Here is an 18,494-nt window from a genome sequence, read left to right on the forward strand (position 1 = left end):
TGCCTCAGTGGAATCAACATGACATGCAGCACTCTTGAACTGTCACTGTATGTTGTAGAGTAGAAGCCGACATGGGAACCTTGCTGCCAATATACAAGTTACACGCATAGTTAATGGCTTAGTTATTAAACCATTAAACAGTTTTCTTGCTTGTATGTTAATGTTGTACGAAAGTTAGAAACAAACTAGGTACCAAAGGGAAAGCAAAAAACATTGCCTTCAAATCATTTTTGACTTGCTTTATGTTTTGTTTATAAAATAAGCTGATATTTATAGTTTCTGTTGATTTGAAACACAAGTTACAATTTTTTTTTTAATGAAAGAAATGTATTTATTACATGACAAGGCAATACATTAAAACTGACTATATGATCATAGACAGGACATTGGAAAAAATGTCAAACTCCATGATAAACCACTATTTCTTTTTAATTATTAGCAGTGTTACTAAAAGTGATTGCATTTATAATTTTATTACATTTACTGTTTCCAAATTGTCTTTGGAATGCTACATATCTTAGTTTGATGTTACAAGCTATTTTCTCTGTATATTGCAGTTAATGCACCAGTGATACCTCATCTGTAAATATTAAATAATGATCACGCACACATTCCATCTGTAGGTACTTGTAAATATTTTTCCCTTCAAAACAACATCACTGTTTCAATTGCCTTGGACAGCACCAACTGTATCCGCTGTTACTTGCTTACAATAAATGACTATTTTGATCTGTGATTATTTTGAACTATTTTTCATTCCATATGTAAAGTACACAAAGCACAGTGGTGTGTAAAACATTCATTCTGACTCTGATTCTCTATGTTGCAAAGTAAAGTTTTATCTCACATGACATTGATACTGTAATGTTTCATCCTTTTTCTCATTTCATGTGTTAAGCTATCTCTTAAAGATCTTCATATGAAAACTGCAGAGAAGAAGGTTGTAGCCTGCAAACGTGAATCTTAATCCAACAAATGTAATACATGTAGCTGGAACCTATTTGCCTATTCTAATCCCTTTATCTGTGGCAGGATCGGCCGCCATTCGCTAAGCCCCTCCAGCAATAGTCCACTCATAGCTTAGCGACTAGACAAAGCTTTTAGTTGCTCCACATGTTCAAATGGTGCACATGGGGCCGTAGTAACTTGGCAGTTTAGAGTTTGGAGGATAGTGTATGAAATGCCTGTTAGCATGTCTATTAACTACCCACGCTATATCTAAGGCCAAATAGCACATCACTAAATAACTAGGTTACAATAGTTTGTGATGTTACAGTTAAAAAAAACAGCTTTCTTGCCTATTGTGTCACAGTCAAGGAGGGGCCAGAGGAATTACAAGCAGACACATGCAAGCTAATTTTGAGCAGAAACAGAGCGTTTTTACACAAAATGCCTGTATCAAAATTGTATGCCAATAAAACGTTATTTTGTATACAGAGCAAAAAAATCTAGTGCGTAGTTCCTCTTTAACTTTAGCTCCCTCACAAGCTTAACTTTGTTTTCACTCCTGCCGTCACTAGAGAGAAATCTCAGTCAGTCTCGTTCCTTCCCCTCATCAGTCTCCCTCACACTGCTTTTCCTCTCGCCACTTCCACACAGCAAGGCCACATGTACAGTCTGTACAGAGGCCTGCGTGCGCTGTGGCCTTTAATTATGAGAGATGTTAGCTCACCCAGAAAGCCCCCTCCTTCCTCTCTGGGCTCAGAATTAGCAGCAGAGGTCTTCTCTTTCATGGTACACTATCGTGTATGAAAGGAAAACAAATGCATCTGCTCTGGTGGAAGAACCAAAAAAGGAACCCTCTTAAGAACTGAAATATACACTGAACTGCACATGTTCTTCTAACAATGCATGGAAATATGCCTGACCAGTGCTTGCAATCAATGATTAAATCCAAAATATTCAATCAAATCAATTAAAACTGAGCTTTGTTTGTGGAAATGTCAGTGGTTTGTGAGTGCAAAAATAGCACGCTGCTCGCATGAGTATGCTGGTGTCTTAAAATTTTAGTTTTCAGGCACACACACCCAGGGCTTTGGCTTTCTCCATCCATCTTGCCTCTTCTAGTTCCAGTCAGTATTTCTGTCACATCCCCCCTCTGTTTTATATGTCTGGCATTAGTTTTTAGTGGGCCTCAGTAAAATTTAAACGTGCTTGGCTCACTTCATCTGTGCCAACTTTTATTAAGCTGTATTACCAGTCATACTGATAGCTGCCTTCTCGCTGTGCCAGCCCAACAGCAGGCATTACAGATAACTGATTTACCACTCTGCCATCTGGGAAAGACATTAGTATCAGTATTTGCAGGACTAGCCTGTTCACTCAGTTTCATTAAATCAGCAGGACATTCAGCATAATCTACAGTTGTCACCAAACACTGGTACTGATGTGAGAAATTCAATTGAGGCAAATAAAAGAATTGGAAAGAAAAATGGAGGAATGATTGATAATACATGTCCTAAAACTGGGATGTGAAGATGACATTTACTAAACTATAACTTCATCCAGCTCTGTGATCTAAGCAAACAAGCCTGACAATATGGCCTCTGGTCTGTTTGCACATATGAGCTCATGAACAGACACCCTCCATTTGTGGTTGGCTGAGCTCATATGTGCTCAACCAGCATTTAGTCATGTTTTATGACTCTGTCATCAATATTTTAGGTGTACAGCCATTCACAAAATTCATGATTTGATTCAACAAGTCCTCTGTAACAGATCCACATTTCACTAACATTTTGCAGTTTTTCAGCGAGACGGAAAATATCAGGACCACTTTAACAATATAACAAAAAATGTGGTGACAAATTGTATCATGTTATCTTGAAGTCCCCTCCACTCCACAAGTATGTTGTGATTTTATGCTGTGACATGTGGCAAAGTTTGAACGTTTTTGTGAAAAACCCATATCAAACACAAATTAGGCTATTATTCATAGACGAGTATCTTTAAAAGAGTTATTTGTAAGTTTTGCAATTTCTACACAGCCAACGTTAACATTACAAGAGGTTATAATATACCCTCTGAGAAGTGTTACATCTTCAGGGCAGACTGGAGGCTACAGTGAATTATTGTTGGAAAGTGACGAGATGGTCCAGCCGGACCTCGGCAAACTGGTTAGCGTGCTAACTTCAGTAGAATAAAAGAAGTAATAGAAATAGAAGCAAAACGAGAACTAACATTGGCATTGCTTTCCACTGCTGGAGAAGGCTCTTGACAAGTAAAGGAATAAAGTTTGATGCTGAACTCACAACGTGTCTTTTAGACTTGTAAGTAATCTGATGGTAATGCTAACGTTGGCTATGTAGCAATTGCAAGTCTTACATAGGTCTCCTTTAAATGTATAAAAATGTCTGGAGGAGATCTTTAATAACAACAGATTTTTCACAAATCAAATGAATCCTTGTAATCACTCACTGCATCACTGAATGATTTTGTTCAACTCCAACAATAATTGCAAACTACACTGGCAATCCAGTGTCAGATTTAACATGTGCTGTTCATAAGTCAGAAAAAGAGTTGTTGTTTCTGTTCCTATTCACATTGTGCCAAAGCCTGGATTCAACAGTATAAAGTCAAAAAGGAATTGTCAGCCAAATCCAGATGATGCGGAAAAACAATGTATTTTTCTCTCAGTATGTAAGAATACTGGGCATTTTGGTTACAACTGCTCAAAACAACTAAAAGGGAAAGACAATAAATTATAGGTCCATAAAACTCCAAATCTTCCGTTCTCATGGGGACCCTAATTTGTTTACCTCTGGCTGGCATGCAGCTTCCAAGGATTTGAGCCCACAGTTTAACGCATGCCATCAATTCTTACCATTGTGGATTTGTGTGCATGAGTGAAAATCACCCAATATGGACTGAGTTACAGACCACTGTGACCATTTGAGATAAGGTGTGATGAGAGATGTATATTTTGTGTGGTGACTCTTATTTGGGAGTAATGAGCACATGTCAGACTAATTAGAAACACTCTGAGGTTGGGATGAACCATGGTGAGGGCCGCGCTGAAGGAAAGGGCGCACATTTCTACAGAGCAGATAAAAACTAGGATCAGAGTGTAAAAGTAGTTTCCCTTTGAGCAGCCACAAATGAAGACGGTTCGTAGCGGGGACTCCACACGTTTTCCACCCATACCACAGTCTCCTTTGGTTCAAGGAAGAAATGCTCAGGGATTTTCTCTCTTCTCTGTGGTTTAGGCCTCACAGTATCTTGTTAAATTGTGACTCCAGCTTTAATTGATGAGAAAGTAATTTGGGTTTGAGAGATTTTCAAATGGTCAGGGTAGCTCAACACAAATTGGGGAACTTTTTAGGGATATGGGATTAAGAACTTTTACAATAGGATTTTATAACATTGTTTTTCTGGACATGTTTCAGCACATACTTCTGTTGCCATTTTAGTCTGCAATGTACCAGCTATAGTCTGCTTATTGGGCCTTGATTGGAAAACTTGAACAATCAGGGTTTATGGAGAGGCTTACATTTGGTTGATGAGGTACTAACTGAGACACGGCTGCCAATTGGATGAAAACCTTTCACACACAAGAAATAAAACTGTATTCTTAAAATGAAAATACAACTCTTCTGGAAACTTGAATCGGTTTTTGTAATTTTATTTGGCTTAGAGAAATTCAAACATGTGGAAGAAGCATGGTTAAATCAAATGCTGACTTAAGTTGTTAAGTCTACAGTATGTTCCATGGTATACTAACCACTTTGCTTTCCACCTGCATCTTCAAACAAAATGTTAACACACTACGTGCAGTCAATCACTCTGAATGAAAGAGGCTTGCACCTGGCCTTCATGCATGGTTTCTTTTCATTTGCCAAAGAACCCATTCATTATTCTGCAAGAATAAATTACAGCCCCATAGTTTGGCCTATAAAAAAAATCACAAATTGGTTCTTGATTTGCTGTGCAGCTTTATTAATCCCCAAATACCCACTTATTCATTCAGTAGAAGAGACTGAATAATTAAATACACTGTAATTGTTTGCATATGGAATAACCAGTCAGAACTTGCCAATGATGTGGGACACGTAAAGAAGACAAGGCATATCCAGATCAGACACACGCAGTCGCCTCTCTGCCTCTCCAAAAATGAAATAAAATCAATTTCCTGGCCATGTGAGTGCATGTCTTTTTGATGCAGTATGTCATATGCATCCTCTCTGACTCAGTCGCTCCAATGGTTGCGTGTGTTGGTGGTTTTTTTTCTAAGAATGGCCACACCACAGCACCGCCCTGTGACATACAGAGCAGCACGCAAAGTGAGGCATCACAAAGGGTCATTTTACACACACGCATGCACACACACACACACACACACACACACACACACACACACACACACACATACACACACACACACACACTTATACACACACTGCCAAGCTGTAAAACAATTTCACATGTTGGACCTCCCTGCATTAAAATTCCAGTATTGCATTAAAATCACTGGACAGTGCTTTATAGAAAAGGTCAGTGCAAAATCTTTTCAAGTTTGCAGATGCCTTTCAGTCATCTAAGGATAGTACATTGCAGCATTTGTGCATTTTATGACCAAAAAAGATGTTGTGTGTGTGTGTGTGTTTCTTTTAAGTGATTTCAAATTAAAGTACACATTTCTTCATATAAACTGGACTTAACTGGACTTAATTGTAAAAAAGAAAAAAAAAAGCTACACAATTCAGCTTCTATTCATGATCCATATGAAACATGGATACACGTTCAAGCCTGTATTCATGTTCAAGTTATTTTCCTTGTGAACCTGAGAGATTTGACCCAATCACCTCCAGCAACATAGATTCCTCTGCACTAAACCTACTGATGGACTGATGGCTACTAACAGATGTTATAACATGTCTCTGGTAATATGTTACATGTGGCATGTTACAGTTGCTGTAAAATGAGTGTCATATTCAGCTGTTCATGTATCCCATCTTCTCATTGTACTGTCCTGTTTGTTCTATAGGTGTCCCGCTGCTTTCATAAATGTATGTGCTTTCATTTTCTTGCATCATGACACCTATCAAAGAAGTGCAAACAAAGTGTAGAGGCAGGTATGAAGTTTGCCATGTTCCCATGCTAACATTTGTTTCCATGAGAACTAAACACAAAGTACAGCTGAGGCTGATGGGAATGTCATTAGGTTTACAGCTATTTCACAAATCAAAGTATCAGACAAATGAAAAATTTCACTTTATGATGACACTAGATTAAAAGTCAGGGGATCACCAAGGAGACGACAATTCAGCCTGAGGGCGACATGAACGCATGTACCAAATTTCATGGCAATCCAACTTGATAGTTGTTGAGACATTTTACTCAGAACTGTCAAACTCATGGTGGCAGTAGAGCGGATCTCAAATGTCATTTAGATTTATCATCTGGGAACCATATATTTTGTGTCAGTCCATCTAATAGTCTTTGAAATTTTTCCATCTGGACTAAAGAGGTAGACTCAGTGACGGACAGACAGACCAACATCGCTAGAGCCATGCTGCTGGCATGACTAAAAATGTATATCTACGACTAGGATGTGATAGAAAATCTACTTTGTCAACAAGAGGATTCCCCCCAGTCTCCACTGTTTTGCTCAGTTACCACCTTCATGTCATGAATGACATCATTGTGAGTCCGAGTTAGATGGGAAGACTGTTGTCTACACGTAATCCCTCCCTGCCTTGAAAGCGTCAAATATACCTTCTCAGGCTCCTGCTCGATGACAACATAGCGCTTCATGTGGTGAACGCTAAACCAGAGCTGAGCTCGAGCTTTGAAGCCATTGTTAAAAACCTGTGAGGCTGTAATACCTTCAGTCACACGGGGACAATGAACAGAATGATTCATATCTCATAAAAGACGACACCTGTGAGCACATGCTATACAGTGCACTGCTCTAACCCTGCTCTAACATGGTGGGGGAAAAACAGGCCACGACTACATTTCTCAGATCCCAAATCTAATTGAATCTGTCATAACTGTTCTAATGATGGACACATATAACTTGGAGTCCCCTGAGGGCCGTGGGTTTGGATAGTGTGAGTCTTGGAGATAACGTACCCTACAGGTGTGGAAAGATGATGTACACAGACTCAGGTTACAGCAGACTGGCCTGGGACAGGTTGATGGAGGCTCTGATTGATCCTGAAAACAGAGAAGCCTGTGGGGGAATTGTAATTGAACCTGGAACAGATGTTAAACAGGCCAGGAAGAATGTGGTTATGGTGAGGGTAGATAGTGTGAAAGTCAAAATTTCACTGGATGAACAGAATTAACACAAGTCATATTGTTTTATTGAATTATACTAGCAAGTCTTTTTTTATATACTTCTAGTCTTTTTTTGGCGTATTAGATTGTTATGGATGAACCAGATAACATAGTGTACTGAAGGGCTAACACGGTTCACTTTTGGGCATGACTCATGGTGCTACACTGTGTGACTGTATTGCTATTGAAAAGAATCTTTAGTCATTTATCATGTCTTAGAGGCATTTAATGTTAATTTTACTCAGCTAAAGTCAGCTCCACCTTCAAGTATCCATCTATTGCTTTTGTCAGAGGGAAATACTGTACTTTTTACTACACTACATTTATTTAAAACTGTAGTTACTTATTCAGATTATTAATGCAAAAATATAATCAACAAGTAAATTCGGATGTATTATTATAGATTAACCTATTCAGCAGTTTAAAATGAGCATCATTTATCAGCCTCGACATTAAAGAATGCAATTATAAATATATTAGTCTGAAATGGGTCATTCTGGATAAGGACCACCTCTACTTTTGATACTTTAAATAGCTCCTAGTACTTTGTAATTCAATGAAACACTTAATAACTTGTAACAGAGCATTATACTGTTGTACTGATACTTTGTGTACTCCCACCACTGTATTTAATTCAGTATACACAGCATATAAAATGGCTCAAATTAGTTGCTACTCATACTGTAATGCATTAACAATCATTATCATAACAACGATGATCTAATAATGTTACATACAATAACATATAACACTGACAGAGGCCATTCTCCAATAATAACATTGACCTTTTTCTAGATGATACAATCATACTTTTACTTAAATTTTGAATGCAGTTTATTTATGTGAAAATATTTTACAACATATTATTGCATCTTGTATTTGAGTAAAAGTTCTGAATAGTTCTTCCACCATTTGTTATCAAAAACAAAGACAGCATCATCGTGTGATAAATCATTTTCATATCGTTGGGCTGAGATACAGTAAAGATGATGATGATGATGATGATGATGACGCTGAGATCAATCAATGTAACCAAAACTGTTTTTTATGAACTCAAACACTTGACAAGGCAGCATTAAACTCCTCAGGAATATGGTCTTTCTGGCGCTGCACTGCCATCTGCTGATCAACACAAGGACTGAAAATTATTTAAAAGAATTAAAATTCAAGTTTCCAGTAAAATCACTCTCTTCTCATGAATCTGAGAATTTCTTATGTCTCATCTTTTCACTACTGGTCTCGTCTGTCAACTCTGAAGCTCATAGTAACTACGTCCTCGATCCCAGCCTGCAGCTCATCATGCTCCTGCACGGCGGAGACTCCTTTAGGGGTCCCGGTCAGGATGAGATCCCCCTCCTCCAGGGTGATGAAGTCGCTGATGTAGCTGATGAGATAGGGGATGGAGAAAATCATTTGAGAGGTACAGCCGCTCTGCCGCAGCTGGTCGTTCACCTTCAGCCACAGTTTGACGTTGCCCGGGTCAGGGATGCGCTCTTTGGGGATGAACTCACTGACGGGGCAGGAGGTATTGAAAGCTTTGGCCAGGGTCCAGGGCAGACCTTTGGACTTGCACTCGTCCTGGATGTCCCGGGCTGTCATGTCCAAGCACAGGGCGTACCCTGCAACATGCTCCATAGCGGCGGACTGAGGGATGGCCGTGCCCCCCTTCCCGATCACCACTCCTAACTCCACTTCATGGTGCAGGTTGCTGGTGTACAGGGGCACCAGAATCGGGGAGCCCTCTCTTACATATGCAGAAGGGGTCTTCAGGAACAGGACGGGCTCTGTGGGAATCGCATTTTTCAGCTCTTTGGCGTGGTCCGCATAATTTCTCCCAACACAAATAATCTTTCTCCCCCATTCCCAAAACCGAGATATATTTCGTGCTGTCATTGCGGAGAAATGTTAAAGTCTCAGCCGCTCGGAAGCAGTCAGTACTGGTTCAACTACACTTTGACCGACACTCAAGATCCTACACCCAGGTTATTAACCTACGGCAAACCCAAAGGGACAAACAAAAAAACTCAAACATTTAATCCCATGTATAATATCGATGTTATTGCGAAGTTTATTGGGGACAAAGGGTAAAATAAACACTCACAGACTAGTCGTTAAAATTGTGTAAAAAATGCATTTTTGTCACGCGTTTAAGTGATTATTCGCGATCTACTCCCCCAGATTTGATTGGTGAAGCCTGGGAGGTTGGAGTTAAAGAGGGGGCGGAGGCGGAACTGAACCAGAACCAAACTTTTCTGGTTCATACGAATGTGATAAGGCTGTACATACTGTTGTTATGTTATTCAGGTCTCTAGCAGGGAGTGCCTGCACTCTAATAGGAGCTGCAACAGCATTCAAATTTGGTACGTCCGCACGGTTTTTCTCCTTAGCATGCAGACATCCAGCATGTTAGCCTGTTTACATGAATGTTTAGCAGTTACGGGTTGCTAACATGTTTATCTGTTTGTTGTGTACGAAGAAGAGAGCTGTGAGGTGATCGCAGCTGGTCTGCCTGAGCAAAACTCTTCTGTCTCTTACATAATATCCTCTGATACAGTCATTTCACATCAGTGCTTTGACTGCTAGGTGGCAGAATGTAATGCTAACGCGTTTTTACAGCTAGCATTTAAGCTAACGTTGTTTGTCATTGTTTATCCAACCAGTGTTGTGATAGGGGGAAATACACAATTTGTATGGAAAGCGACTTGTCCTAAAAACACACTGTTTCTGTAAGTGTACACAGAGTTAAATAAGACCCCGAGTGTCTCCGTGTTAGCCTGACACTGGTATCTGTGTCACACGTCTACTGTATCATCTCATGTAGCACCTGTGGAAGTCAAGGCCCAAGCAGCTGCTCTCCTTCACAGCGCAGTGAGGAAGTCGTCTTTGGTGGAACAAACAAACATGAGGGTTGAACTTGTCCCAGCACTCAGTGACAACTACATGTACCTGCTGATAGATGTGGACTCCAGAGAAGCAGCGATTGTTGACCCGGTGGAGCCAATAAAGGTCCGTCGATATGTTATGTTATGTTTACTGAAGTACTGCACAGCACTGTAAGGCACAGCTTTGAAGTCTTTGTACTTGAGTAATTTTCCATTTTATGCTACTTAATAATTCTGCTCTATAACATGTCACATTTGCCACATTGTCCTAAAACTTTATAATATATTATATACATACACACAAATAAATATATATAAATATATATACATACACATAAAGAAACACTGCTTCCATTTAGGGCTGTACCTTATGATTATTTTCAGTATACTGCATGTTATTTTTTGGATAAATTTAGTCTGTAAAATGTCAAAAAAATAATGAAAAAATGTCCTTGACAAGTTTCCTGAGCCCAAAGTGGCATCCTCAGTTCAAAACAAAAATGATGATGATGATGTAATAATACAAAACAGAGGAAATTGAATAACTGAATAATTTTCTTTAGATCGATTAATGAACTAAACATTTCAGCACTACTTCAAATAGGTGGATTTGTTCTTTCAACAGGTTGTGGAGGCTGTAAGGAAACATGGTGTAAAACTCACAACAATTCTGACCACTCATCACCACTGGTAGGCCACATGTTAAGATATGTTTTATTTTACCAATACACAGGTTTAAACTGACTTCTATATTCATGATAGCTTTCTACAAACATGTGAGATAACCAGCAAAAAATATGTTAAGAAACCATTATGCATGAATCTACCCCTCTGCTGAACCAAAGGGTTGTAACAATACACTGATCATTTTCTCCTCTTAGGGATCATGCTAGTGGAAATGAGAAGATGGTGAAGCTAATGCCAGGGCTAAAGGTCTATGGAGGGGATGACAGAGTCGATGCTGTCACAAAGAAAGTTTCTCATTCCCACAATTTCAAAGTAAAACCATCAAGTCATGTATCCTACAATTCAAATATCTGCCCCAAATGCCTGATGTTTTCCTCACTGCTGTCATTATCTCCCAGCTTGGATCCCTCAGTGTCAAATGCCTGTTTACACCATGTCATACAACTGGTCACATCTGCTACTATGTGACAAAAGAAAACAGCACTGAGCCACCAGCTGTTTTCACAGGTTAGTCTAATCACATTAAGCTTTTAGATCTGATGAACTGCCTGTAAATACCAGCTGATATTTGAGACAATGTGCTCTCTGACAAAACCCTTGAATCGGTCAAGCTTGACCGATCAGAATTGATGCAGCCTCTGTAACAAGTCAGCCCTCTGTCATGTGTGACCTTATTTATTTTTGGGGGTTTTTTGTTATTTCTTTCATTCAGGGGACACGCTGTTTGTGGCTGGTTGTGGTAAATTCTTCGAGGGTACAGCAGAGCAGATGTACAAAGCCTTGATAGAAATTCTGGGACGCCTGCCTCCTGAAACGGTAAATATATGTACTCCATTGTAAATGTCAATGTAAAAGGTTTTTATTTCAAGTCTAAATGTAACACCCAAGACATGAGTCATTCTTAAAGTGATTGATTGAATTTGGGTTTGGAAAATGCAATATTCTGATAAAGTATACTTAAGCTGTTTGACAGACTGACTAACAGTGTTGTTTTCTTTGTGTTTAAGCGTGTCTACTGCGGTCATGAGTACACTGTCAGTAATCTGAAATTTGCACGTCATGTGGAACCAGACAATGAGGTCATTCAGAAGAAGCTAGCATGGGCAAAGGTATTTGATTTAACGTGTCATATCTAAACAATCATTGCTTCAGTCAGATGATCAACCACTGAAACCGTTCAAATCAAAAACAACTTGGCATACGTGTATTTGTATTTCTGTAGGAGAAATGCAGTAATGGAGAACCTACTATTCCATCTACTTTGGCTGACGAATTCACATTTAACCCCTTTATGAGAGTTAAGTATGTATGACTATATGTATGTATATAAATGATATACTATGATGAATACTAAATATTTCAGAAGACTGTAGTTTGTTTAGAGCTCTTTAAGTGCTACCTGACTGATTCTTATTTTACGATGTTTAATTTAGAGAGAAGTCCGTCCAAGATCACGTAAAGCAGACAGACCCCATTGAAACCATGAGAAGTCTCCGGAAAGAAAAAGATGGCTTCCGGGTGCCCAAGGAGTGACGCCCCATGTGCTTGTGCAGACTGTTTCTGAAGAACTGCTCTCAACACTGCAAGATGACAACAATATACTAAAGAAAATATCTGCTACTAATCCTCAAAGCCATTTGAAATAGACCTGCTGCATTTATTCTCAGTCAAGGCACACAGTTCTTATCACTATGTTCAACGCTAATATGGCTACAAACTTATCTGTCATTGTTTTTAATCGTATGTAGTTTAATTGGCTGACGTTGGAAGGAATATATGGCCATTAATTGAATGCTTTAAATGAGAAATAATTTTGTTAATCTGTAAATGGAAGTTTTAGAGTGTATTTAGTATTATGATGTAATATATAGATGTACAAACTCCAACTGTTTCATTCGTTGTTTAAATTTGAAAACTTAAACAAAACAGGGAGCCACTTGACTAACAAATGTTGGAATATTTGTAAAAATTTCTGTAAATTGATAAAGTAATATCTTTGTCTGTAAAGACATATATTTTATTCTGACCTGGAATGTTTCCTCCTTCTATTTTATTTTTGTATTTGCTTGAAAGCAGTTACTTTAGTTGTTTGTTATGTATGATTTGGCACAAGTCCTTTTTATTTCTTCCTTTATCTAAAGGCATTCTGTGAACACTACTTGCTGGTGTTTCAGCATTAAATGTTAGATACCATGAATGCTGTTTTGCATGTGAAATACAATCCTACAATGAATATTGCATGTTTGGAAAAAGCAATAAACCACATTTGATGTAAGTCAGTAGAAATAAAAACATTTAAAACGTAGTCTAAGTATAAAGTACTCATGCTGCAGAATGGCCCCATTGAAAGTGTTATATAATCATATATATTGTATGATTAGATGGACATGCATTGGCTATTGAGGTGGAGCTAATTTCAGAGGCCCTGCATAACCACATATGTCTTTTTATTCATTCAGGCTAATCAGTCCTCTGCTCAGGTGTAAAGTGAACTAGTTATATTTACGTGAGGTCACCAAACTTCATGAACCAAAAGAAATGATAACTGTCCAACCTCACCCACACTCATTGACCCTGTAGGGCCGTTAACTGCTTTATACACTGTTGGGTAGTTAAATCTATATATCTGCATTATAGGTAATATGATGACCATATGTTTTCTATTAAAGAATTTAAAAATGTGCAAAATAACCACTAACTAAAGGCATAAAAAATCTGGAGTAAAAAGGTACAATATGAAGTGAAGTAAAATTATAGCAGAAAATGGAGATATTCAAGCAAAGTACCTCAAAATCATACTAGTACTTGAGTAAATTACTTATAATAAGTAATGAGAGTGTTTGAAATCATTTTAAATCCAAATTTTAGTCTTCTTTATATTTTGAAGTCACAATTAAAAAAAATATTTTCAACCAAGTCTGACATAGCATAGCAAATACTGAGGGGAATCTAACAAACTAATAATTTAAAAATTTTGGTTCAAATGTGGCATATTAATAAAGAACAGGTAATTCATATTTATTAAGAACATAATTAATAGATAAAGTAATAAAATCAAGACAAAATTTACTTTGCAACATCTTATTTATTAAAAACATAAAAGTGAATTAAATTGCGTGTGTATATATCTATAGAATTATCTTCCACAATAATCCTAAAATAACTATTTTTTAATTGTTTCATATTTGTGTATATAAATAACCGACAGCGTTTTCTGAGCAAATCACAGGCTAAAATTGCACATGTTTGAATGTTTCTGGCTCGATTAAAATGTCTTGGTTTTGAAATGTAGGCTCGGTGGTGTCGCGATAACTTCCTACTGTGATTGCAGAAATGTACGATATTAACTTTCAGAGCATCACAAGTATAAACAGCATAATCGGAATCTGTTAAACTGAGGTAACGTGTTTTCCTTCTCTTGTGTTTGCTTGACCTCAAACGTTAAAGTTTAAGGAAACGTTCAGCTTCATGACACAGAGACAGAGGTAGTTTGAACACTGCTGCAGCTAACAGGAGCATGCTTCTATCATCAGTGATTAGTCAACAGCTGGTGCAGATGTTAGCTGGAAGACTGTCGATACAATCATTGTTGACTAATTAAACCTCTTCTCACAGTGTCGCGCACTGTGGTGCGCATGCGTAAGGAGTGCCATGAAGGTAAAGGTGATCTCCATCCTGGAAGACAACTACATGTACCTGGTGATAGAGGAACAGAGTAAACAGGCCATAGCTGTGGATCCAGCTGTACCACACCGGGTGAGAGACAGATGTTCGTGCTCAGGCTCAATGCCTGTGAAGCAGAGTTGAAACAACACCACATGGTACATTATGAAGCCATCTGACAAATGAAGTACATGAAGTAATGAAAATTAAACTAGATCTGATGAATGAAAAAAAAGAAGCAACAATTAAAAAGTAAAATGACAATGTACAAAGCACCTTTTGTAAGGTAAGCAACAACAATGGATAAATAATAGTCAGTAATAATGTACTAACAGTAAATACATGAGATATAGGGCTGCAACTAGTGGTTATTTTCTTTATTAATCACATTGTCGGTTGTTCTTAATCAGTTATTTGTTCTCTAAAAATGCACATTACAATATCCTAAAGCCAGTGTGATGTCATCAGATTTGTTTTGTCCGACCTTCAGTCCAAAACTCACAGCTGTTCAGTTTAGGATCATATAAGACACAGAAAAATAGCAAATCCTCAAAATGATTTAATAATTAATTAATAACCAAAAATAATGGTTGGTTGATTGATTGACTCTTTGTTGAGCTCTAGTGAGATACATGCATTGCTTATGGGAATAAATACTAACAGTAGCATGTTTTTTCGGCCAGCTGCTGGAAATAGTGAAGAGAGAGGGCTTGTCTCTGACGGCTGTTCTCACCACACACCATCACTGGTAAGAAGAGTGTTTTGGGATACAAGAGGCAACAATACATCACACCCAAACAGAACAAGGTGAATAAAGTAATTAACCTGCTCTCATTGGTCAGGGACCACGCTCGGGGGAATGAGGCTCTGCTGAAGGAGGTTCCTGGGTTGAGGGTGTACGGGGGAGACGATCGGATCGGAGGTCTGACTGATAAAGTCACCAGTGCTCAGGAACTTAAGGTGCCCAGAAAAGTAACAGGAGTAAAATGTCTTTACCTGGAAGGTGGTCCAGTTATGCTATCAACATGCCAGTTATACAAAAAGTTTCTCTTGTCTCTCTGCCATGTTGCCTTTTGATGTTGTGTTTTCTCAATTTGCAGTTTAACTCCATCAATGTGAGGTGCCTGTTTACTCCCTGCCATACCTCTGGTCACATGTGCTACTTTGTTTGGGAGGATGAGTGCACTGACGCCCCTGCTGTGTTCACAGGTCTTTGTCTTTAACCATCAAGAGCTAGTGAACCAGTTGAAATCTGAGACATATATTTCTCCATACAGCTTATACCTGTGCAGTACACTCACTGTGTTCTTAGGCAAATATGTTTTTGAGTGACTAGATATATGAATCCTTGTTGGCCAGCACATTGTGCATTGTTCTTGTTGTGTGGTATGACATGGACTGACCACAGCTGCCCGTGACATTTTATTTGTCTTTTTTTGGTTGTTAGGGGATACGCTTTTCATCGGTGGTTGTGGGCGGTTTCTTGAGGGGACGGCAGAGCAGATGTACCACAATCTCACCCAGGTGCTGGGCTCCCTACCTCAAGACACGGTCAGTGGAAATTTTAAGATTTTTGACGTGGGGTGTGTGCAGCTCTTATAAGGTTAACCACAGCTAACATGACCTCAGATAAGAGCTGATGTAAGACTGAGTCACACTGTTGAATAAACACACGTTCAGTGAAGGGACTGAGTTCAGCCTGGCTCAGACTCAAACTCTACTTGTAGGTGTGTGAGGGATCAGGAAGCCTGACTTTAAATCATGCTTTGCTCATCTGTAGAAGGTGTTCTGTGGACACGAGTACACCATTAAGAACCTGAAGTTTGCCATGCTGGTGGAGCCGGAGAACGAGAAGGTTAAAGAGATGCTGAGCTGGGCCAGGGTGAGCACTGTGACGAAAACTGCTCAAAGAATAAAGCCTGTAATATTGCCTGTTTTTGTTACTGTCAACAAAAGACCGAAACCTTAACAGTGGATAAGTCTGTCTCGTAGTACTTTCCCCAGCCTGTCTGTAACTCTCAGCTGCACACCCATTGGTTCCTATTTAAGGTGTAAATCTTAAAAAAAAAAAAAAAAAGGTCACAGTTTAAGCTTTCATTTTTAAAACAAGGATAAATTATTTCCTAAAAAAGCTGGGCACTGTAGTTGTGAAAATACATTATCAAAAAGTAGTAAATAGTGTATTTGTTTTCAGTCATTTCATGAGATTTGTGTCTGCAGGCCAGAGATGATGATGACAAACCCACAGTGCCATCTACCCTAATGGAGGAGTTTGAATACAACCCTTTTCTTCGCCTCTCGTGAGTCCGGATATTTACGAACATTTATTTATGAAACGTAAAAGGTGCCAAATGGAAAACTGTCTTCCATTGCCATCTTGGTAATAACTGGAGAGTGACAAATTTAACATTTCAATTAGCCACAGCAGATGGGGAGGGGGTTTTTGTAAGTGTGTTACTGGAAGATGCACATTATATTTTGTTTGTTTGCTAATTAGGGGTGTCTTGTAATCCCATGTGGGATGGGTCAATTAGCAAGACAGGGAAATAAAAATGAACTAACTTGCTTCAAAGTGTAAAATGTTTTCAGAGCTTCTATCTCTATATTGATCAGCAGTCAAAATTTTTAACTGATCCAAAGGGCAGATTAAAGAATAAAGGGCGACTTAAATTTGTAGTAGTAGTTTAATTCAGATTATCTTGTTTCGTTTTCCATTCAAATAACATATGTTGCCAGTAGAGGACTCGTGTATACTTGTTTGCTCTTTTAATGGTGAGTTAGTCTATATTTCTGTAATTATTAAGTCTACTTGATAGGCTGGCAAGACTGGCACATTTTCTGGTGAGCTCATGTTTCAGGATCTCTCAGTCACAGCGGTTACTAGTTTCCTACTAGTTTATTATGCTTATATTTCAGTCATTAATCTTTCTTACCCTCTTCCTTTACTGTAGGGAGGAAGGAGTGCAAAAGTTCACAGGGAAGACCGACCCTATAGAAGTGCTGAGAGTCTTGCGGAAGGAGAAGGACAAATTTAAGAAGCCCAAGGAGAGACTTCCTCCCCACGCCATGTTGGCTTTGGAGTGGGGGCTTCTCAGACCCTGAGATCCAGTTTCAGAGCTTTGAACGTTTGACATACTCAACTATCAAGTTGGAGTAGTTTGAATTACTGAATGCAGCAAGACACAAGACTGTACAGTGTGGTGTTTGTTGCTATTACCCTAAATTCATACTGCTGTATGTTGATCCTCATGGGGCATGTGTATTGTTTTAGTTATTATAAAACCATGTCTGCACAAAAATGCCAGTATAAAGCTGCTTCCCTTAAATATTTCTACAAACTAAATTAATTTGAAGGCGCGTCTCCCAGCCTGTTATGCACAAACTAACTGTAACATCTGCTAATGCTAATTTCCACTGAAACACTGATGAGATTAAACTATGGTTTTATGTATTTATTGCTTTAAATAGAGAAAAATAAGCGTAATTTCTTTGACTTGTTTTCGAACGTTTCATTTCCTTGATATGTACTTTTGCTCTGATACAATTATTTCCTGTCTGGTAACCTTGCCACTGCTTCCTCATTTAACATTTTGACTAATTTCAGTATGGACATACTGTGTATATTCCCCAGCCGCTCTTTTACTTACTTATGCATTTGAAAGCTAGAGAATGAAATTACCATCAAATACAATTAAAGTGAAGTTCTCTGTCATTTAGACAGTATTTAGGACAGGTACCTGATATGTTATAAACTGCACCACAAGGGCAGCGAAAGATGCAGTGTACATTATTAAGAATGTGAATTGCTGCTTTTCATGCCGGAGTCACGCCCTCACTTTGCCAGAACATGTAACTACATCAGAGTCAAGATTATTCAATAAAACACATCAGTCTGAGACTATATACTGTTGGACATATTCTTCATGTTTCAAAAGAATTACAGAACAAATGGCTACAATTAAATAAAATTTATTTTTCAAA

General features: G+C 38.5%; 3 protein-coding genes across 4 annotated transcripts; 2 read left to right on the forward strand and 1 right to left on the reverse strand.

The window, feature by feature from the left end:
* Positions 1 to 7,536: 7,536 nt before the first annotated feature.
* On the reverse strand, positions 7,537 to 9,249 carry fahd1 (fumarylacetoacetate hydrolase domain containing 1). Its single transcript, XM_022752662.1, has one exon. It carries the CDS (start codon positions 9,172 to 9,174, stop codon positions 8,512 to 8,514), a length of 663 nt encoding a protein of 220 aa, XP_022608383.1. The 5' UTR covers positions 9,175 to 9,249; the 3' UTR covers positions 7,537 to 8,511.
* Positions 9,250 to 9,483: 234 nt separating this feature from the next.
* Positions 9,484 to 13,125, forward strand: hagh (hydroxyacylglutathione hydrolase). Its single transcript, XM_022752663.1, has 9 exons — positions 9,484 to 9,641; positions 10,103 to 10,287; positions 10,789 to 10,853; positions 11,045 to 11,162; positions 11,249 to 11,357; positions 11,563 to 11,666; positions 11,858 to 11,959; positions 12,073 to 12,152; positions 12,284 to 13,125. Exons 1-9 carry the CDS (start codon positions 9,575 to 9,577, stop codon positions 12,381 to 12,383), a joined length of 930 nt encoding a protein of 309 aa, XP_022608384.1. The 5' UTR covers positions 9,484 to 9,574; the 3' UTR covers positions 12,384 to 13,125.
* A 1,033-nt stretch (positions 13,126 to 14,158) lies between these two features.
* Positions 14,159 to 18,426, forward strand: LOC111227215 (hydroxyacylglutathione hydrolase-like protein). 2 transcript variants are annotated; one of them, XM_022752646.1, is made up of 9 exons: positions 14,159 to 14,249; positions 14,466 to 14,606; positions 15,197 to 15,261; positions 15,356 to 15,473; positions 15,614 to 15,722; positions 15,961 to 16,064; positions 16,294 to 16,395; positions 16,734 to 16,813; positions 17,465 to 18,420. In XM_022752646.1, the coding sequence occupies exons 2-9, from the start codon at positions 14,502 to 14,504 to the stop codon at positions 17,613 to 17,615; spliced, it is 834 nt and encodes a 277-aa protein (XP_022608367.1). In that variant the 5' UTR covers positions 14,159 to 14,249; positions 14,466 to 14,501; the 3' UTR covers positions 17,616 to 18,420. The 2 variants fall into 2 exon arrangements, with proteins under 2 accessions (XP_022608367.1, XP_022608368.1); XM_022752647.1 differs by lacking the exon at positions 16,294 to 16,395 and having other exon boundaries at positions 17,465 to 18,426.
* The last annotated feature ends 68 nt before the right edge of the window (positions 18,427 to 18,494 follow it).

This window comes from Seriola dumerili, unplaced genomic scaffold (genome assembly GCF_002260705.1).
Source record: "Seriola dumerili isolate Sdu_G_001 unplaced genomic scaffold, Sdu_1.0 BDQW01000169.1, whole genome shotgun sequence".
Taxonomy (NCBI): domain Eukaryota; kingdom Metazoa; phylum Chordata; class Actinopteri; order Carangiformes; family Carangidae; genus Seriola; species Seriola dumerili.

What these genes read in the sequence shown, in the direction of transcription:
- fahd1 (XM_022752662.1), bottom strand. Translation starts at nt 9,174, where the DNA reads ATGACAGCACGAAATATATCTCGGTTTTGGGAATGGGGGAGAAAGATT.
- hagh (XM_022752663.1), top strand. Translation starts at nt 9,575, where the DNA reads ATGTTATTCAGGTCTCTAGCAGGGAGTGCCTGCACTCTAATAGGAGCT. An exon ending in CTGACCACTCATCACCACTG is followed by an intron (nt 10,854 to 11,044) that starts GTAGGCCACATG and finishes TTCTCCTCTTAG; the next exon opens with GGATCATGCTAGTGGAAATG. An exon ending in AGAAGCTAGCATGGGCAAAG is followed by an intron (nt 11,960 to 12,072) that starts GTATTTGATTTA and finishes GTATTTCTGTAG; the next exon opens with GAGAAATGCAGTAATGGAGA.
- LOC111227215 (XM_022752646.1), top strand. Translation starts at nt 14,502, where the DNA reads ATGAAGGTAAAGGTGATCTCCATCCTGGAAGACAACTACATGTACCTG. An exon ending in CTCACCACACACCATCACTG is followed by an intron (nt 15,262 to 15,355) that starts GTAAGAAGAGTG and finishes CTCATTGGTCAG; the next exon opens with GGACCACGCTCGGGGGAATG. An exon ending in CCAGTGCTCAGGAACTTAAG is followed by an intron (nt 15,474 to 15,613) that starts GTGCCCAGAAAA and finishes CTCAATTTGCAG; the next exon opens with TTTAACTCCATCAATGTGAG.